Below are 27,773 nucleotides of genomic sequence, written 5' to 3'. Positions count from 1 at the left end.
GGAAAACTGAGTCTCAGATAAGGCGAGTCATGTAGCTCCAGGGCAATAAAACAGCAAGTGGTGGGGCAGGACTCAAAGCCAGGTATCCTGACTCCGGCATTTCTTCTTGCCCAGCTTTGCGTGAGACTCACCTGGAAACCTTAAACCAAACAAACCAAAAACCTACCTGGGCTCCACTCCAAGCCAATCCGCCCAGGCTCTCCAATGGTGGGGCACTGACATGAGTATTTTAAGTGCTCCCGTCCACTCCAATGTTAGCCAACGTTGAGAACGCTGCCCCGTCCAGGGACAGCAGCCACCAGCTCCTGGCTACAGCTGAGGGGCACGGAGAGGGGTGGCAGGAGCACCCTCACCCACGGATGAAAGAGAATCCGACCCCGGGGAAGGATGGCTAACCCACAGGGTGCGGATCCAACCCATGTCCAGAGTGCCCTAGGCTCTGTCCAGGCAGCCCACCCTGCTTCGGCCCAGAGAGGGCAGCATCACTCAGGGTTGTGCAGCACCCACACTCTGGAGTTAGGGGCCCCAGCCTGGGCCATGGAGGTTGGGTATCTCTGTGGATTTTCTTCTTCATCTGTAAAGTAGGGCTAATAGTGCCTCTTTATGGATTCATGAGGATTAACTGAATTAACTCGCTTCCAGAGCAACAGACCAAATGGCCTAGCTAAATGACCAAATGGCCTGCTCGCCTTGGCCTTGGCCTTGGCCTGCTGCAACCTAGAGCACTCTGGCTGGACTAGGTCTGCTTTGGGGGACCTTGTCTTCTTCTAAGGGGAGAAGCTCATTGCCCCCCCCACCACCACCACCCGTGAGGGCCCCAAGTGTCCCTCTGCCTCTCCTGAGTTGCTAGAAGGAAGGTCAGGAGGGATATGGGATATGAGCAGAACCACCGTCCTTCACCCCCCCCCCCCCGCAGGAAAGGATCAGACTCCAGACACAGAAGAGGGGCTACCGTGAAAGGTGGGGCTCAGTGCCCTGTGCTAGGGAGGGGAGGGAGCAGAGCACTCCCTTCCCTGTGGCCCACTGCAAAGTTGGGGAGTCCCTTGCAACTCGCCAGGGGTTAGGGGCCCCCAGAACACAGTGGGTAGAGCTCACATAGAATTTTGCTTCAGAAATAGGGTCCATATCTGCGTGTGTGTCGTCCCTGTCTTTGTTAACATTGCTATTCCAGAAGCCGAACGGTTACTTGGGCCCCTTGGAGAACAGCACCTGAATCCTCAGAGGCAACACTTTCGTGACCACGCTGGTGCTCACCAGCCCCGCTCCCTTTCCTTGACGACCTGGGGGCTCTCCCCCCGCCCCAGCACAGAAGGGAGAGCTCCTTATTTTAGGAACCAGAGGACCACAGTTCCAGTGTCTCCCTGTTCTGTCTCCCTTTGTGATGCATCTGAAAGTGGGAGAGAGAAAGGCACTGGCTCCACCTCTCCTCCCTCACTGCCCACCCAGGGGCAGCCGAGGGGCCCAAGCTTCATTCAGCTGGGAGTCCAGAGGGAGACAGCCGGTTTTACTGGAGGATTCCACCTGGACTACGGGCTTTAAGTTTCCCTAGGCCAAGGCCACTTGAGAGAGGACATTCCCCTTCCTCCTGACCCATCCTTCTCATTCCCAACCCAACCAAAGCCGTGCCTGTCCCCTTCCCAGGCCCTGTTCCCAGGAGTCAGGAGTCAGGGACAGAGCTGCACAGACGAAACGGGCAGGCCCCGGGAGCTCTTTCCCAGGGAAGGCCCAAGCACTCAGGCAAAAGACACACACTGTTATTTTTCCTTCCTTTAATCTTAAGCAAAAGAAACATGGGGGTTCAAAAATAAAAATTTCTTTTTCCCCCCTCCCAAACCTTTCCCCCAGCTCGGCCACTGCAAGCACTCTTCCTTCCCAGCAGGGACAGAAGGCCAGGGCGCAGGCAGCTCCCGCTGGGGAGGGGGAAGGCGGGGGTGTGCCGAGCTCGGTGCTGGTCTCTTTCCAAATATAAATACACGTGTCAACACTCCTGGAAAACCCTCCCCACCCACCACACAAGACTCTCCTCTCTCTGCCAGTGTTTGGAGAGGGGGTGGGGGCAGGGGGTGCCCGGCACCGGCTGGCTGGGGGTTACTGCATCCGCTGGCTGTGTACCCCACGGGCCTCCTGCTGCTCATTGTAGAAGAGATGACACTCAGGGTCACCCCGGATGGTGGGGGCTCCCTGGATCAGCTTCCCAGTGTTGGGGTTCACACACCAGCACTCCCCACGCTGCCCATTCAGAGACATCTTGCACTGAGGAGAGAGAAGAGAAGGATGTGGAGGAGGGCCCTGAAGCCAGCAGCTCTCCTCCCCTTCTCTCAGCCTGAGGTCTGCTGAGCAGCTCCAGGGCTAGCGAGCTAGCACTGCACGGTGGCGTTTTGCAACCTTGAACGTGCACCAGGGAGCTTACTAAAATGCAGATTCCCCTTCAGCAGGGCTGCAGCAGGGCTGAAACTCTGCTTGGCTAACAAGCCCCCATGTGACGCTCCCCGCTGCTGGCCCACGGACCACGCTCCAGTGAGCAAGATGTTGGGGGACGCCCCAAGTTGAAAAGACTCAGTCCCCACCCGCAGGGAGGTCCCATCCAGTGAGGGACCCAGCAGACCGGGGTTTAGTTATAGTGTGAAGTGAAAAACAGGTGTGATGGTAGAAGTCAACACTAGCCCAGGCCCTAGGGTGGGCCGTGCCCTGCGAGAGCCATCTACACGCTGCTCATTTACAGTTTCTAGCTTTATTTATTTATGTATTGCTCTATGCCCAAGGTGGGGCTCGAACTCACGACCCTGAGATCAAGAGTCACAGGCTCTTCTGACTGAGCCAGCCGGGGCCCCCTACTGTTTTTATCTAGCATACACGTTCCTTTAATCCAGACCACCACCCTGGGAATCAGGTACCATTATTTCACCACTTTACAGTGGATCTGAAGGAAGCACAGACAGGTTAAGTAACTTGCCCAACGTCACACAGCTAGTAAGAGGCATAGCTGAGATACAACCCAGCCATTCCTGTCCCAGGGTCCCTGCTCTTACCCACAAACTAGTTAATTACCATGGAAAATCCCTTTAGTTACCGGTAAGGGACAGAACACAGCCTGTTTTTCATTAGAAAAGACCACTATTTCTTCTTTCGGGCTCCAAATGCAGCAGTCGGCTTACAGTAGAGGGCACGTGTACACACAGCTTTGAACACTAGACTGGTATTTCCAGGGGCAAGATGCCTGCCTGGGCTGAGGGAGGTAGGGAAGTGAGATGCCCCCCAGCTTGTCGATGGTTTAAATCCATGATTCTGGAAGCGTGGTCCACGGATCATCAGCGATCCCTGGGAGTTTGTTAGAAATGCGAACTCTTGGTTGCCACCCAACCTTCTGGAATGCTAAGTCCCAGCAATCACTGCCAGGCTATTCTAATGCTCAATAAAATGTTGAGAAGCATTAGAGGAACCCCACATCGCTTCTCCCAGGGGCTCCCGCCCACCCTGGACACCAAGGGCTGATGGCAGGTAGCCAGGTAAGTAGAGTCAGCCTCTGACAGGCCTGGCAGCTGGCATCCCCACACCCCCTCAGCTCTCGGACCCCAGGGGATGACAGGTGGGGGAGGGGGGCAGGAGCAAGGCACCGCCAGGGCTCAGGGCCAAGGACATCCTCTCTCACCTGTTTGAGGTTATACAGGCCGTGCTTGTCACAGTTGGGGATGTGTAAGGAGTACAGGTGCTCCAGAGGGCCCCGCTCATCTGGAAGGTGCATGGTGGAGATCCGCTCCAGGACCTGGTCCAATTCCTGCTGGCAGGGGGTCTGTGGGCACAGATGGGCAAAGAGGAGGCTCAGAGGGAGACTGAGCTCACGGAACACTGGCCCTGGGAACAACCTCAGAAGGCAGCTCACGCACAGGGAAGGGATGTTCCCACGGCCACAGAGCTAGTTGGTGGAACCAGGGACTTCTGACAGTGATCTCACGAATATGTCATCATGCCCCACCCCAGCCTCTAAAGACAGTCAGCATGGATAGGCGTTTTCACCCGTCTTTCATTCCATGTCAATGGCTTTCGGGGGTCAAAATGGGATCTACTGGCAAAAGGGAATTCAAGTGGCTTTCTCTAGAGGATCTCTACCCCGACCCAGTGGGCCAACCTCCAACCCTTTCCATCAACCCAACCAGGACCAAGACCCAAGACAACGGAGCTGAGCTGGAGAGAGGAGAGGGGGCAGCTGACTGAGAGGAACACATCCCAGCAAGCTTGAATAAGGTCGGGCAGATCCACCTCCAACGACAGCATCCATGTCGGTGCCTATGTCCTGAAGCCAAGCAGAAATGTGGAGCTTTCAGAAGGATGGGACTGCCAGAAACCATATACCTGGTCTCTTACACGGCCGCAGATACTGAGGTCCCCAAAAGAGACACTGATCGGCCTGAAGGTCCCTGAATATGCCAGTGGCAGAACCAGAAAGGAAAGTGCTTTGCCTGCAGGACACGGATGTTGTTGGGGGCCCTCCCCCACCGAGAGCCCTCCCACCCCTCCAGGCGGACTCAGCCTCTCTGACCCTGGCAGGTGGCGGCCGCAGCTTCTTGGGCTCGTCCAGACCAAGGTGATGCTTGCCACCCTTGCCCATCTGCCGGTGCTGCTCGGTGACCTTCTCCCGGAACACAGCCAGCTCCTTCATGCCTGACTTGAGGGGCTTCCGACCAGCACTGCCTCCACCGCCCAACAGGTTCATGGTCCCGTCCACGTGGTTCTCAACCAGACCTCCTTCAGAGTGCTCATCGCCATTGTCTGCAGAGAGGAGAAGGGAAGGAGAACTCCAGGTGCTGTTTCCAGAGCGATGGGCCCCCCAGGGACAGTCCGAACCCCTGAAGATGGAGAGGACTGATATCCACGCGATTGTGCTAAGCAATTTACATAGACTATCAATTTCAGTTTTGCGGCCACCCATAGGGAGGCGCTACCCCAACTTCGACAGATGCACGAGTCAAGGCACACAGAGACGGAGACCACGAATCTGGCATTGGAACACAGGCCCTCTGACTCCCGCAAAACACCTGGGAGGCTTAGTCGGTTCTGCCTCCATCCAGAGCGGAGCAGAGCATGGAAGGAGGAACATGTCTGCAAGGCTCTCACCATGGAATGGGATTAAGTCCTTCCGGAGCCATCATCCTCCCCTAGAAAGACTTCCCACCAGAACCTCCAGGTTAAGGTCTTCATCATCTGTGGCCTAAAAGGGCACAGATTGGGTCTGTTTTTAAAACTAATGCCAGAGATCACTGGGCCAGACCATGTCTGGTGAGGGAGTGAGAAGGGGGGAGAGCCGCCACCAGAACCCGCAGTTTCTGACACCCCTGCGATGACTCTTCATTTGCCCACCTGCCCCCTTCTCGTGTGCGCTAACGACTCAGGCCCAAGGCCACTCCAGCACCGCCCCCCCCCCACCCAGCGGCCCTGACTCATCCCCGTGTCTGGTGTCTGTACACGCACACCACCGCCAGCCACGGTCCAGAGAGCCCAGAGAACAGGACTGGGTTGACTCTGTCCTTTCCACTTACTGCAAAGCTCAGAGCCTCACCTGGATGCTTGTCCCAGGAGCACCTGCTAAGTCTCTTTCAACTTTCTTAAACCACCAGTCCCTCAACAACTGGGAGGACTCCTGCTGAGTGCACAGCTCAGGTGGAGGGGGCCTGAGAGCAGCCCCCCGCTACCATGGGCTCACGCGGGCTCCAGTCGGTCCAGCCAGGGGCAGGCCCGAGGGACACAACAGCGTGGAAGAGTTGTAACCAGGGAGACAGGTCCCCACGGGCTCTAGGAGGGCCAGGACTCAAACAGACCCTGCGGACGCAGCAGAGCCAACAGGGCCTCAGCCCATGGCACCTGGAGCCCTCCCCTGCAGGTACCAACGAGACCTAGAGGGGTGTGTGTGTGGGGGGGGGAGTTCTAAACAAATTTTGCACATTTTCTCTTCCCTTTTTTGTGCCTTCAAAAACATATGGCCCCGATAACATAACTGAACGGCTCTTACGATACTTCTACACAAGGGTTTCAGGTGAGGCACTTAGAGACCTGGTGATCCCCTCCAAATTCCGGCACAGTGTGGTGGGCTCAGAGGGCCACCGTCTAGGGCAGTGTTTCATGGTACAAAGAGCTGACCTGTCAAAGGGGGGCCATGATGCCCACTCTGGGTTGTTGCAAGCTGTGGCATTCACTCACCATCTCGCCGACTAGGGGATGGGGACACTCTTGCGCGCCCTGGGGACCTGACACCTGCTTTCACGTTGTCCCAGAAGACCCAGGAGGAGTCTGGCCACCTGACCCCTGGGGCCAGTCCTCACCAGCTACAGCCTCATTCCTTTAGAAACTGCTCGTGATCTCCAGACTAGTGAGCCCCAGTTGGGAGGACATTCTCAGGTTAAATCCCAGCTACCAGCTGTAGTAGCACAGACCTCACAGGACTGCTGAGAGCACGTTACAGGTAAAGCCGTTAAGATAAGGCCTCGAACACAGAAACTCTGTGTCCTGTTAGTGATAGTCCTTTGACGATGGCGAGATAGCAACTGCCTCAGTTATCCGTTATCTGCTCCCTCGGCAATGTGGGACCCAACCAAGAACCAGGAAGCAGAGGAAGAGAAACCTCTGACCATCAGAACAGCTGTCTATCTATGCGTCGTCGAGTTCAAGTGCTTGGCTCATGAGGCGCGGGGACCCTCAGCACAGGAAGAACACGGCCCGTTCACACGAGCATGGCTCCAGAAAGCCAGGGCCCTGGATGTCCGGTTTCCAAGGCCACCGCAGAAGAAAATGAACAAAATTAAAAGGAGAGAGAAGGAAAGCCTGTGGACAGTGGTGAGAAGTATCAAATGGCAGGGAGAAAAGAGGACACTAAAAAACCAAACAGAAGAACTGGGGGGATATTTAGTGCATCACAGACAACTCCACACCCATGCATGATCCCTGAGGACTTCCGTATCGTGTAGCCCAAAACAAGAGCTGTGTGGATAATGACGACGACCTTGGGACATCCAGAAAGGGGAGGGGGTTAACATGACAAGCATTCAGCATTAAAAAAAAGAGAGACTTCTACCCAAAATTATTTAACTTTAGAAAAATAAAATTGAAATATTTAAACGAGTAAGCCCTCTGAAACCTGGAAAATTCTCTCTAGAATGGCTATTTCCCTAGGGGGGCTCTGGGTAGCCTGGGTTTTACCATAAATAACCAACCACAGATTAAATCCCATTCCAGAAGGCCCAGCACCACCCGCAGGGGATGGCCCATTTGAAGCATCTGCCACCAAGCTGGATGGGAGTTCTGTCCCCCCATGTTCGAAGAGACCCATCCACCCACCCCAAACTTTCTCCCAACCCCAGCACTATGGACACTGGGACCAGAGGATTCTTCACTGGGGAACGGTCCTTTGCACTGCGGGATGCCAAGCAGAATCCTGGCCCTCAACCCGCCAGATGCCAGTAGCCCCCCTGAAGTTGTGACAAGCAAAGATATGGCCGCTGGGAGGTGAATGTGTCCCCCACTGAAAACCACCCTTCAGAAGTCAGGCTTTATCCAGAGGCCTGGAAGTTCCCCAGCCCCGTGCTGAAGACCCCAGACCCTGCATAAGGCAGATCCGAGCTCTATTATACTTGCCTCCCTCAGCTAAGACCCTCCCCACCACTGTTCCATCCCAGCACACTCATGGAACTCACGAGTTCACCTTCCGGCTGGGGGGAAGAGGGGGGGGTCTTCCTGAGACACCCAGAGGATTCCCTATTTTAAAATCGAAAGGAAAAATATGCTTTTAGGTGAATTTTTTTTTAAAGCCTTCATCTATGATACTGATACATACACAATTATAAGACGCAGTTATCAAATATGATTTAACATCTTTTCAGAGAGGAAGGACCACAAACGCCCAGGCGTCCAGGGTCCTCAGTCCCCACAAGATGGGGGCCAACGGGGCAGCGGGCTCCCAGGAGGACAGAGTGGGCTTCCTATCCTGAGTTACCCCCAATCTCTCTGAAGTAAAGGTCAGTCTGTCCGCCCTCACAGAGGCCACCTGGATTCCAGGCTCGGTTTCGTCCATTCCGTTATTGATCCCAATGCTGCCAACGAACATGCCAGTAAGATGAAGAAATCCATGGGTCCGGTGTGCTGACGCACATGTTGACGCCCCGCACCTTGACATCAAAGCCCAGGGAAGGGAATGAGAGGTGGGCTGGGTAGAGATCGGACAAGCTTGCAGACTGAGGAAAGCCCCACTTCCTGGACTGTTCTATTCGCAGCCAGAGGGGCTCAAGAATTCAGGCTCCAAAGTCTAATCGCCTGACTGGATCCCAGGTCTCCACTTAGCTGTGCAACGGCCCGAGACACGTTGCTTAAGCCGTGTCTCCACCGCTCATCTAGAAATCACGGACAAAGAGCACCCACTTCCAGTGGGCAGCCAGATTCCCAGAGATGCTGCACGCAGACACAGGGCCAGGCGCACGGTAGGAGCACACGGAGCTGGTCCTCAATGGCTCCCATCTCCCCCTACACTCGGGGAAGTACCCACACGGCACCCCGACACTCAGGGGCACAAGGGCGTTCTCACGTTATTACCCAGTGCTTCCCATACATTCTCTCATAGGTGACAGGAGCGGTCTGCAGGAAAACATTCCAAATGTAGAACTCCAACTAGAGATGGAATTTGCCCTCGGAACAAAAATACCAAGTTGCATTTTTTTTTCCTGCCCAAGAGTGAGGTTCAGAATAATATTTATTATGCAATCGCTTATGTATGCAGCTCCGTGGGCTGCAGTGCAAAGGTCAGTCTAAGAAATGGTTCTTAGCAGCCCAGATCACACAACTGGAAAAGGCTTCAGGCTTCGAGATGACCAATAGGGACCTCCCAGGCCTCCAGAGATCTTCCCCTAAGGATTAGCTGTTCTCTACATAGCGCCCCAGGAAATGGTTCAACACGGAACCAGGGAGTTTGCCGACTATATATGGAAGGTGAAGCTTTTCCAAAGACAAGTGGGGGAGACCCCAGAGGGCCTGGAGCATGAGAACTCCCGTCCTACATCCTGCGTATACCGCCACACCTCTCACCCTCACGCACCTGCAGGGGAGCTCCGCGGAGAAAGGCAAGGAGAAGGAGGCAAGGGACGAGTTGCCCCATTTTACAGACAGGAACCCCGAGGCCCAGAAGGGCTACTGCCTGGTCTAGTGGAGCACCTCCGCCACCTCTGTGCCGTCAGCAGAGGTCCTTCACGATGGGCATGGGGTCCCCACGTTGTCCCCTGACCCAGCCTTACAAGATAGCCCAGGAGGGCAGCTGCAAGCTGCCGCGCCGGAAGGAGCTTTGCACCTCCATTCTGCATTCCGGACTACGCATTAATACCCTGGCTTTAACATTTAATTTTGGCATAGCCTTTTTCCCCTGACGTAATCTTGCCAGACTGGAGCACTGACGACCTGACTCAATGCAAGAAAACCCTTGTGTTCGACGGACTCTTACTGTTGTGAAACCACATTTTCTCCTAGCGCGATGCTCTGAGCTCCGTGCTCCTACGGACAGTTGGCGTTTCCTGATCTCCGGAAGACCTTAAAGCCCTCTTAGGAAAATAGGCCCCCCGAATCTAAAAGCAACCCCCTGCCCCTTCTTGATTAGAGTGTGAGACTCTGTCCTTACACAGGCCTGGCGAGTAAAGGGAACTTTCGCCCAGAACATGCCACGTCTTCCCAACAGATAACTGCCTTCCCTGCTTTCTTCTTGTCTTTATTCTGAGGAAAACCTCGCCATTTCCCACCTTCTCCTTAGTCTACCTCCTGACTCTCTAGAAATCTAAGAGCGGGGGCCCCCACAGAGAGGATCTACTCCGACCCCAAATCTATCACTCCCTCCTGTGGATTCACCTCCTTCCCAGGCCCTGTGAGAATGGATTCCGAGTAATGGGCCAGGGGAAGGCTGGCTGCGTTCCCAGCTGCACTCTCGCTGGGCACAGAACTCACGTGGCTCCTGCTTTGTTGGTTTCTCCCCAAATGCACTTAATCTTGACATATGTTGGGCAAAAGAATTAATACTAACGCCCACCTTCCTCTTCCCTCTCGGACAACTTCCCCATTAACATCCACGGCAGTGGACAATTCATTAACAAAGTCGAATGGGCAAAGAACTCCAGGAGTCAAGAGGCCTCCTGGCTTTGCCGCTTCTGCTTCACGGAACCATGATGTCGGCCAAACCCCCTCTAACCTTTCTGAGCTCTCACATCTCCAGTGTGAAAAATGTGAATAATAATCCCACTCAAGCAAAGGTTGTGACTTACCATTACCATTTGCCAGTGCGGGCAAAACCAAGCTCCAGAAGAAATGTGCAGACAGGTCATCTATTTTTTACATGAGTAAATGGAAGATACACGTACCACGCAGAGGGGAAGGGTGGGTGAGATCCAATCTGCAGGATGGCCATACGCATGCGGGAAAAACGAGTTACGAGAAAAGTTCTGCAATACTGTCTATGTGCGTGTTCCTTCCAAAGCCTGATTTCGTGGATCGTATGACTTCTGTATGTCGCTAAACATCGTAGTTCTCTGCCACCTGATGGAAGTCCCTGGGCAAGCGTGGATTTGCCTCCATTACTTTAACTTCACAGGATTTATGGGAAGCAAGGAGAGGAAGGGAGGGAGGGAAAGAGAGAGGGAGGAAGGAGGACCATGGGGAGGAGCGGAGGGAAGGAAGGGGCTCACAAGGACCACGCAAGCACAGGGGAGACACGGCTCATCGGTAAACTCACCAATATGCAGGGGAACCAGCTCTCGTTGAAGAGAATTTGAAGCCAGCGCCTTTGGATGGCTGACTGTGGCCCCCGTGTGCAGTAACACGGGCCCCCGGGGCCGGAGTGGATAATTCAGGCCATGCTGGGAGGTGGGGGGAGGGAGGCAGGCAGAAGTGAACAGTGGGTGGAGAAGAAAGGGGAGCTTCTTTGCTATTTTTCAGCCGAGGCCCTTTGTCTCTCTGGGTAAGTGGCCTTGTTTATGTGGTTCCCTCCGCCCTTTCTTCTAAAGGTCAGAGGCAGCTGGCCTCCGTGGCCTCTCTCGGGGGAGTTCTGAAGACTGCGTAAACGGCCGTCTGCTGCGGTGGAAGCTGGCACCCGGGGCACATTCCAGCTTCGTGAATGACGTTCTCCTGGTCAGCCCATCGACCCCCTGCTGACACCCAGCTTCCTTCCAAACTCCCTTCCCATTCTCTTCCACCCTCGGTGCCATCAGAGCAAACGTGATGTCTCTCAGATGCCACCACATTCTGTGGAAAACCCTTCTGGCAACAGAAACCCTTCTCAGCATGGCTTTCGCACAAAAGGAATCCCCGCATGGTAGGAAATAGCTGCGAGCAGCCTCTTCAGATGTTCCCGATCCACGGGTCATCCAGGTTGTAACCCACAAGGGCAGGCACTGGTCACTCTCACCTGGGGACTGTCATCCTGCACTCAGAGGTGCCGCGGGGCTAGCGCCCAGCGAGGTATGGCTGAGCCCTGAAACCCCGGGGACGGGAACGGCCAGTCCCCGCACTCGTGCAGGGAAAGGACGGATTCTACTAGAGATGATGGACGAAAGCAGGGCATTGAGCCCACTGCTGGCCAAGCCACCCTAAACTCTTTCTGGGTTCCCTTCGGAACGCCAGCTCTTGGGTTCAAAGCTTTGGCCAACGGTTCTGGCACAGCAGGAAGAGAAGCGCGGGTCTGATCTGAAAGCGAGTCCAAGGTTCTGATCCCGAAGCTAGCGCCAGGCCCCGGACTCTGAGTGATGCCCGACAGGGGTTTAAGACATGTAGGCGTCAATATATGAGGGCGCCTGTCTGGCTCAGTTGGTAGAGCACATGACTCTTGATCTCTGGGGCATGAGTTCGAGCCCCACGCTGGAGGTAGAGATTACTTATTTAAAAAAACAAAACAAAAAGAGCTTACATGGTCAAGATGTGTAGGGTCCAACATGCTCATCTATAAATTCAGGGAGTTCAATTAGGGAAACGGTGCCCCGTCAGGATTGTTCATTAGAAATCATCTGAAGAGCTTGCTACAAATGGTCCTGGACCCCAGCCCCCTGGGGTTCACAGCAAGCCTGGGCAAAGGTCAAGGGCACTGTATTTTTAACAACCCCCTTCAAGCTCTGGCATTTCTGAGGCCCCATTCCTCTGCGTTTCTTGCTTTCCTGCCTCAGTTTGCTGAAGAACTTCTTGGTGATGGGAGAAAGATGCCTCTTCTTTTCAAGAGCTAGGAATTCACATACACACTCTGGGAAGACACAGCCTCGCAAGCTTTTTCCATCCGTAGACTCGTGGGTTCATAAGCAGAAACGTATGTGTGCTTGGATGCACACAGGGGGCCCTTCTTGGCCAGGCATCATGGAGATTTCTAGAACATGCCCTCACGACCCCGTCTCCTCTTGGGCTCCCCCCCCCCCCCCCCAGTGAGCAGAAACAGCACAGCCTCTACACAGCCTCCTTGCCTATGCGCTCTCTAATGGGCTGCTTTACAAACACCAGGGTCATTCCTGGAATCCCAAAGACCTGGGGAGGGTCAGCGCTGAGGCACACCGTTTGAGAAAACAAAAACATGCTCAAATTCAGCCAAGGTCCCCTGGGACTCTGTGAGCCAGGTTGTCCTTGAAGAGCCAGAGAAATTGAAAGCAAGATGACAAACAACACTATCAGCTTTCTCCCCTTTCCACGGGTCCCAAACATGTCTCCTCGGGCTCAACTAAAGCCATGCAAGAGCCTGACAAGGTGACCTAGATGCCGAAAGCCCAAGGGAGCAGCGCGTGCGCTCCAGGGCAAAGTTGGAGCAGGGCTACCGGGCCAGGAAGAATGTGCCTGACCCAGCAAGTCTACACCAGCCCCCCCCCCGAACATGGCACAGGAATGTGCATCACAGCATTACCTGTAGTGGCAAAACACGACCGGCAACGTGACCCAAAAGCCTTTCAGCAGGTGAACGGAGAAGTGAACTCAGTAGGGTAAATACAATGGAATAATACACAGCCGTTGACAAGAATCGCTCGGACCTGAGATCACTCCTGGGATCTACCCAACATGAACAGATATCAGCACCTAACGCGGACAGAGGGGAAAAGCTGCAGAATGAAACCTTTTGGCTCATGTCACTTATTTTCAGAGAACAACTCTAGATGTTGGCCATCTATTAGCAGGTCTGTTTAGCCAGGGAACAGAAACACGAAGGAATGCCTGCTGGTGGCTGCCTCTGGGGACAAGGGACAGCAACAAGAGGCTGGTGGGGAAGGCCATCGGGAAACGTTTTTTTAAGAGGCGTGAAGCCAACAGGACTAAATGTCTACCACTCCCAGTTCCCGGTGGCAGACCGGTGTTATTGCAGGATTCCTATTACTTGTCTGCATTTTTACTATTTTTTTTAAGATTTTATTTTTAAGTAATCCATAATCTCTATAGCCAATGTGGGGCTCAAACCCACAACCCTGAGATCAAGAGCTTCACACTCCACTGAGCCAGCAGGTACCCTGCAACCATTTTTTTTTTTAAAGTCACTTCCCTCATCACATTCATTCCTCCCTCTCCTTTGCCAAGCGGGGTATCAGTAAACTTGGGGTGCCTCTGAAAGCCACTGGGTGCCAGAGGGCCGAACATGAGTGACATGGCCAACTTCACTACCACTAAGGCCAGCACCGTGTCACCAGGGTCACCTGCCTGCCAGAGACTGACCATGGGCTCCTGGCCAGGTGTCTGTTGCATGAAGAACTGGGAAATGAGTCAGAGGAAAGACCCAAAGAGAGTGGAAGACAGTCACAAGGTCAAGGAGAGGACGACAAAGGAATCAAGATGGTACAGGCTTGAGAATGGAAAGCCAAGGGGACGAGCTCATCCCAGTGCAGCCCACAGGGCACCAGGGGTACCCACAGGTGTGGAGTGGTGGAGATGCCCAATGGCCAGTCATGCCCAGGGGAAGGGAGGCACCTGTTCCAGCTCCTTGAGGCCCAGAGAGGTAAGAGCCTTAAACTGAGAGAGGAAAGATCCAGGACAAAAGCCACTGAAGAGCTCCACGGGAGGTACGAAAACAGGTAACCCGTTGCAGAGGGGACAAAAATTGCAGACTTGCTCTGGTAGAGTTTAGGAGGAATCTTTCAAGGAGGAAGGACAATATGGCTTCTATATTGTGTCCAAAGGCCACTGGACTGAGACTATGAAGGGCATCCCTGGGCAAAGCACTCTTTTATTTGACTCGGCTTCCCTCGCAGCTCCCTAAACGGAGTGCACTGGCAAAAAGCCTGGGTCCCTGCTTTCCCTTCCTCCTCCAAAGGATGGAGCTTCTTGAAGATGCAAATTTGGACTTCGCTTCCATGGTGCTTTAAAGAAAAGTATGAAAAAAGGAAAGGAGGGCAGGAAGGACATTTGGTGTGCTCGATTTACTTTGGAAGAATGAGACGGTGCCTTCTTCTTCTAAGACGGAAGGTGATACCTGTCAAACTTGATTTTTCCTGGTGTGACTCTATTCCAGAAAGGGCTCTCATTATTTCGAGAACTTCCCAAAAGCCTTGGGCAAAAGGCTAAAAGAGCTGCCTGTTTATGTGCATTCAATTTATATACACCTCTACTGACTTAGTCTCTTCATGGTTCATATTCAACTTTTCAAAATACTTCTCTCGGGGCACCTGGCTGGCTCAGTTGGTGGAGTGCGTGACGCATAGTCTTGGAGTCGAAAGTTCGAGCTCCATGCTGGATACAGAGATTACTTAAAAGCATAAAATAAAATCTTAAAAAAAATGGTTTTACATAAAATGAAATGCCTCCCTGGCTCCCCTCCAGGATATAAAAGCCTGGTTACAAAGAGCGTGACGACTGCATTTTTACATTCTCGCAACCTGCACAGGGTATGTGCCCAATCACCGTGTAAACATCAGGAGAGCTGACTTCTGGAAGCCCATCCCACCCTCTCTGGCCTAGAGTATCGTGTTGTATTTCATTCTCACTTCTCTGGCCTCACCATCCAGGCCCCATAGCAGCAAGAGTGGTCAGGAGTTGGAAAAAGAAAGGGGGGGCTTGGAGGGGGGTGGTCAGCAAAGGAGATAAGGAGGTGGGAGAGAAAAGACGCTTCCCTCTCCCAGGACCCACATTCAAACAACTGTCCCTACACTCTGTTCTGAGGATATGACCCCACGGACCGGCTCCCAGAGTGATAAAGACTGGGTCCTACCCACCTGTCTCGTCCCACCCTCCCCTTCCACCCGCCTCTTCTCCATCCCCGTCAGGACTGTTCCCAAAGACTGTGGGCCTGACAAACTGAACCCGGAGGGCGCAAAAAGAAACCAAAAACCTGTAAAGATGTCCAGGATTGCCTGCCACACTCTCAAAACCAGCACAAGAAGTGTCCTGAATATAAATGAGTGTCTTTAAATAGGTCACCATGCTTTTCTTTTTCTTCAACGAAAAGTTCACTAATTGTGTCTGATAGAAAACGGCATCACATCTGGGCTCTTCCTCGGTTGGGCTCTCTTGGCGCAGAGGCAGCGAACGGAACCAGAGACGACCAGCAGAGCTTCAAGGGAGAAGCCTCACCTCTGGGGACAAACCGGCCATGCTCTCAACCACTGGCACAACCATAATGAGTGACCATGGCCTCAAAGGCCATGACCGCCCACTGGAAAACCCTCCACCGCTAACCCCATTCTGGACTTTCCAAAGCCAAGGGCAGCCCTCCAGGGAAGCCACACCCCACGGAAGAAGCTATGCCTCTGAACTGGGTTCTTCAGTCCCCGTTCTTCACACACTTGGCAAATGAGAAGACATGGAAACACAGGCCTTCTCCTTCTGTTCTGTGTGCTGAGATGAGAGGAAGAAGGAACGAGAACCCGTCTGACATCATCCAATTATCTGAGTGTCTGTGCTAAGCGCTTTGTGTACACAACTTCGTTTTATCGTCAAGCAATCACATGAGGTTGATAATTTCTTATCCCCTCTCACCTTGACCAAAAACAAAACAAAAGAAAAAGCCACAGTGTTTGAGGCCAATTGCACAGTCATGTCATCAATGGCAAAGCCAACACCAAACCCGGGTTGTTAGGCTTCATAGCTCTTAACCAGCCAGGAAGGGGACCTGGGAGGGAAGTCGTCAGTCCCATGCCGGCCCGCCCCACCCCACCTGGGAAGCCTTTCAGATCTGGCACACCACACCCGTCCCAACTGGGCTCCCCCTTCATCTGCCTGACACACCGCCTGCCGCTGTTGCCATAGAAACCAGTAGCCTTATCAGGCAGCTGCAGAGGCAGGGCCCGAGGGCACTGCCATTTTCATCTTATCTTGGCCTCAGGCACTTCGGAAAGCACCTGCTCCGTCCAGAGGCAACTTGGCACCCCCACCCTGAAGTCAAGACAATAGACCTGAAAGAAACTTCCTGGGGAGTCACATAAAGGAACATTTTTGAGAAGTTCTGCCTTAATTACCACCTCCCAGGGAGAAGGAGCCTTTCCAAGCAGCAATATATAATTCACTGCTTCTTTGCCTGCGTGTGAGTCTCAGGGACTGCGGCCCGGGATGCGCGCATGCGCATCTGGAGACCCAGACTCCAGTCTGGTCTGCGCTTGCCTCGGCACTGGAACCTGAAGGCAGCCTCGATTTCTTCATCTGTCAAGTGGGGAGAATCCTGAGGCTAAAACAGAGCTGGAAAAAAACAAAACAAAAAAACCCTACGGGCACTTTGGTCAAAGTGGACAATGTCTAGAAGAAAGCAATTTCAATGACCATTATGTTGTCCTTTACCCTTTGGGGTAGACCCTTTGCTCACTGCACCCCACAGTCCAGCTCAGATCCCTCCACCTAGAAGGCCCCACCTCCCTGACTCCTTTCAGGGGTTCGACACGCTAGGCCTCCCCCAGTCCCATCTCCCCAGCTTGCTGAGGCCTTCCTGGGCTCTGAGCCCCTCCTTCCGTGTGACTTCCTGCCTCCCAGGACTCAGCTCCTTCAATGAAACTCAGGCTGACACACCTATACCCATCCACGAATTAGAAACCCCAGGCTCTGTTCCGCTCAGGCCAACTGAACGGGGGCCCATGAGCCAATTCTGCCCCACAGCTGGCAGCCTGCCAGCCCCTGCCCCTTCTCCCCAATCTCCACTCCTGCCCTGCCTCCCAACAGCCAGGAAGAGATGTGGGGCTGGCAGCCAGAAGGGGCCCCACGGGTTGCCAAGTGTCCCCTCCCCCCACTAAAAAAAAGGGGGGGAAAGAAACAATTCCCGACTACAGTCGACTCTGTATTTCTTTCCACTCTGTATTTCTTTCCGGGGGAGCCGGCTTTCTGAGCAAGGTCTCCCTCTGCGCCCTGATTGACACCCAGGAGCTGAGCCAGAGCACATCTTCCCTGGCTTTGTTAAAGGACAGGAGTGGCCGAGGAGGGGGAGGGGCACAGGGGGATGATCCCTTTTCCAGGAGGAAAAGAAAACCCATAGGCCAGACACTCTACTCATGGTGGAGGTGGGGGTGGGGGTGGGGGGCAGTTACCCTGGAACCTGAAAACCAACAAGTTTCTCTGAACAGACCACCCCATCTGTAAAGGGGGCTTCTCCTCTCCATGCCCCCCTCCCCAAGGCCCTCAGAGTCTAATTCCCAGCGGCAAATGCTGTGCTTTGTCCCAATCGTCCTGGGTTTCACCACAAGCCTCTGCTGACCCCTGAAGACTCAAGCATCCCCCTTCTCTGCTTCCTGGGGCCTCCCCTCCACCAGAGGCTCCAAACACAGTCGTCGTTATCATTATGCCCAGACAGGCAGTCACTCGGAGGGCTTTCTGGAACCACAGACGGAATCAGACATTAGGAAGAAACTCAATGCCCAGAGAACACTCTCCCCAATGCCCCCCCCCCACCAGCACTCTGGTGGAGAACCCATCAACTCCCTTGAAATGAGATGGTGCTCCCCAACTCAGGAGTGAGGTCCACTCTGCAGACGGCGTAGTGAGGGCACGTCACTTTTTGGATAGAACGTCCAATGTCTTTGCCAGGATCACGTTCAACTTTCTGGCACCCTAGGCTCAGACAGGATAGATGTGAAAGCCCATTTTCCTGGAGCAGGAAACGGTGCCAGAGGGCCTTCTCTGGCTTGGACAGCACCACTGCGTATCCTCGCCCATGCTCTAGATACTAGGTGTGCTAAGACCAGGCCGGCCCCTACCTGACCCTATTGTTCTGAAGCCTGGGTCCCAGCAGGGCTCCTGTTAGAGGGCTGTCCCTAGAGGAAGGAGCTTCCCACCCCTGAACTGTGGCCTCAGGGATCCTCTGGTCCTCCGAATACCTGAGGGCTGGGTCCTAAAGGTTGGCTGGCCAGGCGACGGCAGAACTCAGCCCTGTTGCCAGCTCCTGAGCAGCAAGCCCGCACAAGTACCCAGGGTCCCAACTCTGGGGCCACTTCTGTCCCTGCAGTCCTTCCACCCCCAACTGAGGTGTTACAGAGTGAAGCTCCCAGACCAAGAATGGTCAGCCCCAGACATCAGGACATGGGCCCCAAAGAGCACTGCCTAACTCACTCCTAAGAAATGGAAGCCTGCTAACCTCAAACCACTTGTTTGACATAAATCCATTGATACTGTATTAAAAGTACAGTTTCTTTACCCTTTCTGGAAACAGCTCAACGACGGTCCATGAAAGTAGGCCAAAGGTATGGATATGTCCATTTTATAAATGAAGAGATGAAAAGCAAGTGATTCATTTAAAAAAAAAAAAAAAGCAAAGTGCTAAACTTTGTATTATCTAGCTTTCCACACACATGCACACGCACACACACACACACACACACACGCAAGCACACACGTGTGCAGGTGCCGCCCCACGGAGTGGGCGCTGTCACAGATACAGAGACGGAGGCTCGTGGAGAGCACATCTGTGGCCGCGGGTGGCTCACACGTGCTTGGAAACTGGGCAACTTCACACCACGATGAGGCCGTGAAGCATCCCACTAAAACCCCCGGGCGACGAGCGGCCTGCCCGGCCCGGCCCAGCGTGGCCTCCGCTTGGAAGGCCGGCTCGCCAGGTGTCAGACAAGAGATGCGGCCTGCTGAGATGAAGGCGGCTACCGTGGGCGAGCACCTAGTCCGTGCCAGATGCTGGCCAGCACCACCGCTGTCCTCACACACGCCCCAAGGAAGAGATACAATCATCCCCATTCCACCCACAGGTAAACTGGTATTTGAGGAAGGCCCATGCGCCTCAGCACTCAGGTTCTCAAAGTCAGGTCTGCAATGGAACCCGGTCCCTAGGACGGCACAGGCCAGGCTGCTGTCCCCCGGCTCTGCTCACCCCACCGTGGGACCATTTTGTCTCCCCCCTACTGCTGCACACTGGTCACCTCCCTCTCGGAAGTCCCCAGGCCTTGGGCCTCCCGTCGGAGTTAAGGGAATGCAAATGGCCAAACCTGGCCCGTCCATGGCAGGTGTCCAGGAACAAACTTTCTGGCTGACAGGGTCAAAGGCTTTTGCTGCCAACAGCACCCGTCCCTTGCTTGACCATGGGGGCAGAGGGGAACAGAAGAAAAGTCAGCCCCTCGACTCCTGACTTACCTGCTAAGGCGTCCCCTGACTGGGCCTCAGAGCCCACACCTGCGAAATGGAGGTAAAAAGCCTCCCTCTCTCCCTCACAGGGGTCTTGGAAGACAGGAGACAAAGCAAGGCTAGGAAGCCAGTTCATGATAGGACGAGGACAGATGGGAAGGCGACCAAACCCCTGGCAGCTGCCTGCCACCTCAGCAAAATGCTGGCCAGAGACAGCAAGGAGTAGAGAGGCCCAGAACATCTGCCAAGCAGAACACCAGCTCCCCTGGTGACTTAAAAGCATAACCTTGCTCCTCCCTGCCTCGGTTGCAGGGGGAGCAGCCCTAGCACAAACCCCCTTGGGAAAATGGCCACTTCCCCCCACCTCCCCCACCCCCACAAAGCCCAGCCCCCGTACTGCTGCCAAGCACCCTCCTCATTTCAGGATTAGATTTGTCCCCATCACCTATGGGGGCTCCACCTACCTGGCTTCCTGGGGAAGGCTGGGGTAGATCTACCTTCTGTGCCCTTTCTCAAGGCTTACCCACCTACTTAGCGTCCAGCCAGGTATTCAAGACCCAGCCACAGTGGGAGAGGCATGGGGGAGCCAAGGGGGCCAGGGGAGGGGGCTTAGGAAAGCAGCATGGAGAAAGCAGGGGAGGAAAGAGGGGCTGGGAACACTAAGCAGTGACAGACTGAAATGAAATGCAGTCCCTGGTGATGGAGGCTTTTAAAAAAAAATAATAATAATAATAATAACCAAGCCCTTTGTTGTTGTTGTTGGTACCATGATGTAACATGTGAAGAGGGTCAACAACAAAACCAAATGTGGGGAGAGCCTGCATATTTTCTGCTTCTCCTTCGTTCCCTTCAGCAGCCCCTGCTGTACCCCCCACCCCCCCAAACCAGATACTGTTGTCCTATTTTGCATTTCACTGGAACCAAGAATTTTTGGAACTTCCTCATATCAAAATTTAGCAACTGTGCATCCAGTTTTCTACGGCAGAGAATAGCTAATGTGAGACCCAACTAGAAGCTAACCTGATAAATGGGCTACAGTACAAGGATTCTCTCCAAGTAAGCCCTCGAATGCTGGGCAATGGGGACCAAGTATGTTTCTGCTCCCAAGGAACCTGCAGGCATCTTTCTAGGATTGACTTCCATATAGTCCCCTAACCCAAAGGAATGATTTGCCTAAAAATTTCAGTTTAAAGCTCAGTGCTAAGGTAAGCTAAATCTTAGAACCATCTAAGCTTCCCTCTTCCCTCTGCCTGCCAGGAAACTCAACAGTCCAACTTGGCCAAGAACCACTGCTTGGATAGATGCTCACGGTGGTCTTGAACACATAGACTCTCCTTCCCCCTAGACACCACCACCTATGCTAATTCAGAGATTCCTTAGCCCTGTTTTTGTTTCTATAAGATCCTTTGACCTTGTTATATAGGATTTTTCTTTCCCTCAAAGCGTCTTCAAATACCTTGCTCAAAGGAATGGATGGGCTCCTTATTACCACACAAAGGGAACCCTCATGGTGAACAGTGTGGTCGCGGTGGAAGGTGAGGAAGGAGGAGACTGCAGACAAAAAACCCTGATTCTGGGACTTGCTCAAATTCCAGCCCTCCGAGCACAATGGCAGACGGAGGAGGCAGCCGGCCTCGCTGGGAACCTGGCGAGCCACACCCTCCAGCCCAGACCTGCCTCCAAGACCAGAGTGCACACAGCCACACCCTGCTCGGTCTCGAGGCCCGGGAACTCCGCGTCTGTCTCCCTCCCGGAGACCGAGGAGCCGCAGCCCTCAGCTCCCCCCATCTCCTCCTTCCAGCGCACGGCGGTGACTCAGGCGGAGCAGCTTAGCGGCGAGAGTTCTGGGTGTTCTGTCCAGAAGGGGGGAGGGTGGCGGAAGGTAGTGGTGTTAGCAATCAGTGACAGTGGGTCCCACTCATTCCCCAAGTCTATTTTACGACTTTGAACTCAGTATGCAAATTTATGCAAGACAAGATGCAAAGCAGCGCTTTGAGCCAGAAGTCCCATTGCTTTTCTCCCCTTTTTTGAAGCCGCACTGAACCACTGTAAATCAGCGCTCGCCTCTGCCCCCCTTTCGCCCCCCTTTCTGCTCCCCCAGCAACTGCAGATGCGAAGCCTCCTCGGACCCGCCCGCCTGCCCGCCTGCCGCCCTGGGACTTTGAATGACTGCACATTTCTATAGCACCTTTATATGTGCGGCCAGACGGCCACTCAGGCGGCTCCGCCCCTCGGCATAATCCCAGGCATTGTACACGGCAGGGAAGGAGGCAGGGGAGATCGGAGGGAGCCAGTCCGCCCAGCCGGCCCTGAATTCTGAAAGGGAGCCCACTTCCTCGTCTTACCCTGACATTTCTAGGCACTTCTGCCCACTCCGCCAGCAAACACGCCCACACACTGTGAAGATCCAGACCTCAGCACCCCCCACTCCCATTTTTCGTCCAGGCTCGCTCACCTACTCCAACCTGTAGTCTGACTTCTGAGTTTCTCTGAACCAACCAGTCCTGACCCATCATCCCCAAGGGATGGAGGCTCAGCACCCGCAGATGTGCCCACCCCCACCCCCTGCATCCCAGCCGTCCCCAGGAAGTCAGCGACACAGCCCCTGAGTCCTGGGAACAAAGACAAAAGAGCTAACAGCAAAGCCGGAACTGCTGGGGTTTGCTGCCTCAAAATAAGAGGGTATGTTTAAAATTCTCAAAAGCAACCTGCTCAAAGAGGAATGCAGTCTGGGATGGGAGCGAGCGCCTTCTTCAGAGAGGGGAGAAAAGGGGATGGGAGATGGAGGGGGGAGGCTGCAGCTTTCAGGGCTATGGTCTCCTCTGGGCCACAGTCTGTGCATCCCCCCACCCAACCCAGACCCCAGGGCTCTCCAGGCAGCGCCACATCCCTGCCTCAGCCCAAGACCCTCTCTCCTGCACAGAAGCCTCAAAACTTGCCCCTCTCTTCCCTGCACCCCTGCCAGCCCATGCTTCTCCCTGCAGTGCCCCCTTTCGCCCAGCCCTCCTCACACCTCAGCACCCTGCTCTGGGGTCACTTCTTTCCAGGGTGCCCACCTGGCTTCCACATCTAGCTCCCACCCCCCACCCCCAGTGTCCCCTCTTCCCAGTCTGGAGCACAAGAGAAAAATGCGGAAGGCGTCTGTCTGGGCACTGGGAGGAGAAGGCTGAGGAGGCAGCTGGGGCTAGCTGGCGGAAAGGAGTCCCATAACCAGGCAGAAAATCCAGAGTGACATTCTTCCCATGAACTCACCCCATTGTCCCTGGGCTCCCCTGACAACTCCCCACTTGGGGCTCTAGGGAGGAGTGAATGGGGAGAATCTCCCGCATCTGTTCTAGGGCTTGGAAGCAGGAGAGCTTGTTTTCAGACTGCCAGTGAGAAGGATGAAGGGTGAAATAAGCACAACGTTTAGGGAGGACCTGTACCACGCACTTTATTAAGACGCTCAAAATCCAAACGAGTCTATGAACTTGGAGGCCTTTGGAAAAGTTCACCCTGCTGAGAAAGATGTTTAGTTTGTCAGAGTTCAGCTCAAAAACCACAGTACCTCCCTGGGGGGGGGGCGGGGGGGCAGGCGCGAGGGGGCCACGGAAGAGGAAGGCAGAGCCAAGTCTTTTCCTTTTATTATTACTTTTTAAGAGAAGCAGGAGGAAAGGGTTAACTTGGAGGCCAGGCGGGCGGGGAGGGAAGCAAGTGGAGGGAGAAGAAAGGGACTCCGGGTTTCTGCTAGCTCCCTCCGAGGAAGCCCTAACTTGCTCTGCACTCAAGGTCAAAATGTGCCAAAGAAACAGAAGAAAGATTTCAACTCTGACCCCCAATTCCATTCCCAAGGAGAACATGGGAAAAACAATAGCTGGGTAGAGGAAGGGTGGGGAGGGCCGGAGGGTCTTGGGGGGGGGGGGGGCATGGCTATGACCACAGAAGCTTACTAGCAAACAAGAATGCTTTCACATATCCCTTTTCTTCCTTTCTTTTTATTTTTTAAAGCTTGGGGAACTTGGTCAGACTCGCTTGCTTTTTAAAACAGCAGTAGGCAGTGGACACATTTCCCAACTGTCTCCAAGAAGAAAGAAAATAATTACAGTTTCCTTCAGATCACTGAACAGGAGGCTTTTGTAATTTTAAAAACAAAAACCAAAACAAAAGTGAGATTCTGACTGTCTGGTCGTGTCCCTCAAAAACCTTACAAAGACTTCCAGGGCCCCCATTCCACCGGACAGGAAGAATCCCCCCGGATTAGGACGGGGGTAACACCTCCCCCGCGGTCCGAGCAGCCAGGTCTGGCACCCTGGCATCGTCCTGCCTTCCGCCCTGGGGCCCAGATGCTCAAGCGAGCGGCACGGCTGCCCCCGCCCCGGGACTGCAGCCGGCGACCCGGCTTAAGTTACATTGACTCAACTGCTGCGCTGAGGCTCCCAAATGCCCCTCTTTTATTGTCCCACCCAACGGAGAAGCACGAGCCTTCTTCGCTCTCCACGTAACAGAGCAGCGCTCGTTTGCATTTCTCCCCTAAGCAACCCACCCTACGAAGTACCAAGTCCTTTCTTTCCACCTCACCATCCCAGACGGAAGGGTCCCTCGATGAGCTGCCGCCTTCCCCTAGCGCCCCGCTCTCACCAGACGTCCCCGAAGTCACCGGCACCCGCCAGCCTCCGCCCCCCAGCAGCGTCCTCCACCGGGACCTTTCCAGGAACCTTCGGTCGGCGGTCACCGACTCCAGCTGTGCCCCACATAAGCCTCAAATTCCTATTCCCCCGGGTCTAGTCAACACCCTCCTCCCCAGTAAATCCCCCCTCCAAAATAGAAGTCGAGGTACGTTCCACCCGGGGAAGACTACGGTAACAGGGATGCCTTTCCTCTGCCCATTTATCCCGACCAAATCAGTAAGCAGCCAGGGCTGCTCGCACGCTCCAACTCCAGCTCCCCTCCCCGGGCCTGATTTTCGGCTGCCCCTCCCAAGCAGTCGCCCACAACCGGTCGAGGACTCCGCTGTCCCTCCGCTAAAGCGGTCGCGGAGCTCCCGTCGCACGCCTCTCCCCTACGGAACGGCCCCCCGCCCGCGCTCCACTACCCTCCAAGTTTCTCCGAACTAGTTGTCCCAGTCGGCGTTACCTGCAACCTGCTCGGGGCTGGCGCCGTACTCGGCGTCGCGGCGCTTTTCGCAAGTGCCCTCGCCCAGGACCAGCGCCTGCAGGGGCAGCTCGGAGCCCGGGTGGGGATAGCAGCGCAGCCCCTGGGCGCAGCGCGGGGTGTAGACGCCGCACGCCTCGCCCTCCAGTCGCGCGCACACGGAGCAGCAGCCGCAACCCGGCTCGCGGACCAGCTCGGCGCAGGGCGCGCGGGCGTCGCCGGCCACCCCGGACGCGGCCGCGGAGGCGGGCGGCGCGGCAGGCGGGGGCCCGCAGGCGGCCAGGCGCTCGGGCGTGCAGGGCGGGCAGCGGAACAGCACCTCGGCGTGCACGCCGCGGCCGCCGCCGGCGCCCAGCAGCAGCGGCAGCAGCAGCAGCGAGGACGGCAGGAGCAGCGGCAGCGCAGGGCCGCCCAGTCTCGGCAGCATGTTGGCGGTGGTGAGCGCGACGGCGACGAGCGAGCGGGCAGGTGGCACGGCCCTGCGAGCGCGGGAGCCGCCTCCTCCGCTTCTTCCTCCTCCCCCGCAGCCGCAGCCGGGTCCTAAAGGGCCCTGCTTCTCCCCGCCCCCTGCCTTCTCCCCTCCCCCTTTTGGAGACCACCCCCTTCCCCCGGCACTCCCGCGCGCCGGCCTGTGAGTGCGCGCACGCCCACTCGCCCACCCCCGCCCCCCCGCGCTTCCCCGCTCTGTGGGTCCCCTGCACAACCACCCCCCTTCCGTCCCTCCACACCCTTCTACCCCAGGCTCCCTGACTCCCGGGGAATGCGAATGACTTGGGGGTTTGGATAGGATCCGCGCGGGAGTGGAGAAAAGTGGGTGCTTTTGTCTCCTGTTTTCAGTTCCGTTCGGAAGGAGTTAGTTTGCGTGCTTCCGATGTGGCTGGCACTGGGCTAACGGAGCGCAAGGCAAAAGACATAAGACGTAGTCTTGACCCTCAAGTAGATTTCAGTCCACTGCCACCATCTCCCTCTACCCTCAGGGTTCCACGCAGTGTTGACACGTTGCTTGGGGCAATGGCTCTGGTGGTGTTCAGTGAGTTCGTCCGAAGAAGAAGCAGGTTCCCATTCACCAGACCAGCCTCGCCTGAACAGCCCCTCTTAGTGACCACTGCAGTTTCCCAACCTGCATCCGGTAACATATCATTAGCAGAAATGCAATTTCTGGGCACTGAGAAACCTGCTCCCTTCCTCTCTGCTTGACCTCCCCCAAAGTAATCCCTTAGTTGCCCCCTCTCCCCGATCTAGAGGCATTTGCTGAAGGAGAGATCCCCAAACACCCTGCTTCAGGGGTCTTGGAGAGGTCAGATCAGACCTCCAGGTGTGACAGGAGGCCCGGGGGAAGGGCATTTATAGCTGTCTCGGCTAATGCAGATGCACAAGGATGGCCTCCCTTCGTGGTTCTGTTTGATTTGAACTGAGTCATCTCTCCTTGCTGCCCCTAACTCCCAGCATTCCAAGCTGGACCAGGCCTTAATTATCACCCATGTCCCTGGGTTGTGACCCTAACAAAGACCCTTGCCAGAGAGATTCTCTTGACCAGGGATGCACCCTTAAGCTGACTCCAGCCCAGGTTTAATTTCCCAGTGCCTTTGCCACCCTTTCCCCCTGCCGGAGCCCTCCATGCCAGCTCTAACGTTAGGACTCAGAGCCATGTGACGGAACTGGACAGCTGCTGCCCAAGCGGCCACCTGGTGCGGGAGGTGAGTGAGACGCCCCAGGGAAGGCAAGTTCTGGCTTAAGGAATTAACAGTGTTCGGGGTGAAGATTTTGGTAGGATGAACAAACAATGAGTTAGTCAGAAGCTTGGAGGGGGAGAAATATTTAGATGGAGAGAGGGGGGATGAAGGTTGGGAGGTGGGGGTCATGGGTGAATCAGAATTGAAATTGAAACTTAGAAATGCAGAGATAGCAAGAACACTGGGAACAGAGGAACCAGCCAAAGCAAGGACAGTGAAGTGGGAAAGGATGGTTGGAGAAAGGAAGTCCACTTTGGCCTGCAGAGTGCTTGGGGGTGGGGGGCACTGACTTGTGAGGAGATGTGGCTCCATTCAGCGGGCAGGGGCTGCAGCGACCATGCTTGAGCAGAGGAGTGAAATAGACGGAGCTCAACTTCTGGAAGTCCGCAGAGCTGTGTCTAGTACAGATCTGACACAAGGAAAAAGAGACAGTCATCTCTCCTCCTGGGTGTGCTCTGGCTCCTTGTGCCTGCCTGGTAACATTTGTTCCTATCGTCCTCACCCACTAGGGTCTGAGTGCCTTCAAGCATAGGGACAGTGCCTAGCGTGGAAATCTAACGCAAAGCACCAATGTGAGCCACCCGTGCAATTTTCAAATTTCTAGTAGCCACATGAAAATATAGTAAAAAGAGATAGGTGAAACCCATTTTAATACTTTATTTAACTCAATATATTCAAAATATCGTTTTAATAGGTAATCAATATTAAAAATTATTAATGAAGGATTTAGCATTCTTTTTCTCATACGAAATCCTCAAGCTCTGGGGTGTATTTTATGCTTAGAACACATTTCAATTTGAACTCCCCAAAAATTTAACTAATAGTGGCTAGCTGTTACCATGTGGGCAGGGCGCCGATCTAAAATACAGTGCCTGGCACCTAGTAGGCACGCAACAAATACGTTGAATGAATAAATGAGCAAATGGATGAAAAGTACTGTCTCTAAAAATACTCTGCACAGTACTTCCCACTCTGGACTGCGATGTCCAGCAGAGGGGATAGGAGAGACCTTCATTCACTCATTCATTCAGCTACTCAGGGACCCTTGAGAATCATTCTCTTTCCAGCTCTGTTTAACGTTCTTGATCTCTCAGCCAAGAACCGTGGAGATGAACAGTGAGGCTAACTTGACAAATGCAAAATACTCGAAGAGATTTCTCTTGAATGAGTCTGATGGCCAGACCCCAATTCTTTTCTCCTAGTTCCCTAGGGAGGGAAGAGTCCGTTTTACCGCCGCTCCCCCCTGTACACAGGGCCACCACCACCACCACTAACCCCATCTTTTTTTTAAGTCCTAACCCCTGTGAAGTTCAGAGTTCTATTCCAGAAAGGCTGGCTGCTGCTACCAGATGGCTGTCTGCCATCGGAAGCCTGGAGAGGTGGAGGGACTTGACCCAC

The 27,773-nt window shown here is 54.6% G+C and overlaps 1 protein-coding gene across 1 annotated transcript; it reads right to left on the bottom strand.

Annotated features, from left to right (window-relative positions):
- Positions 1-1,754: 1,754 nt before the first annotated feature.
- On the bottom strand, positions 1,755-25,172 carry IGFBP2 (insulin like growth factor binding protein 2). The gene is made up of 4 exons (XM_045806692.2): positions 24,625-25,172; positions 4,538-4,767; positions 3,650-3,790; positions 1,755-2,253 (listed from the first exon to the last, which is right to left on the bottom strand). The coding sequence occupies exons 1-4, from the start codon at positions 25,067-25,069 to the stop codon at positions 2,089-2,091; spliced, it is 981 nt and encodes a 326-aa protein (XP_045662648.1). The 5' UTR covers positions 25,070-25,172; the 3' UTR covers positions 1,755-2,088.
- Between the last annotated feature and the right edge of the window lie 2,601 nt (positions 25,173-27,773).

This window comes from Ursus americanus, chromosome 1, assembly GCF_024610735.1.
Source record: "Ursus americanus isolate L20-20 chromosome 1, mUrsAme1.1.p, whole genome shotgun sequence".
Taxonomy (NCBI): Eukaryota; Metazoa; Chordata; class Mammalia; order Carnivora; family Ursidae; genus Ursus; species Ursus americanus.
The sequence above is the reverse complement of the archived record's forward strand: the minus strand, read 5'-3'. Positions and strand labels throughout refer to the sequence as shown.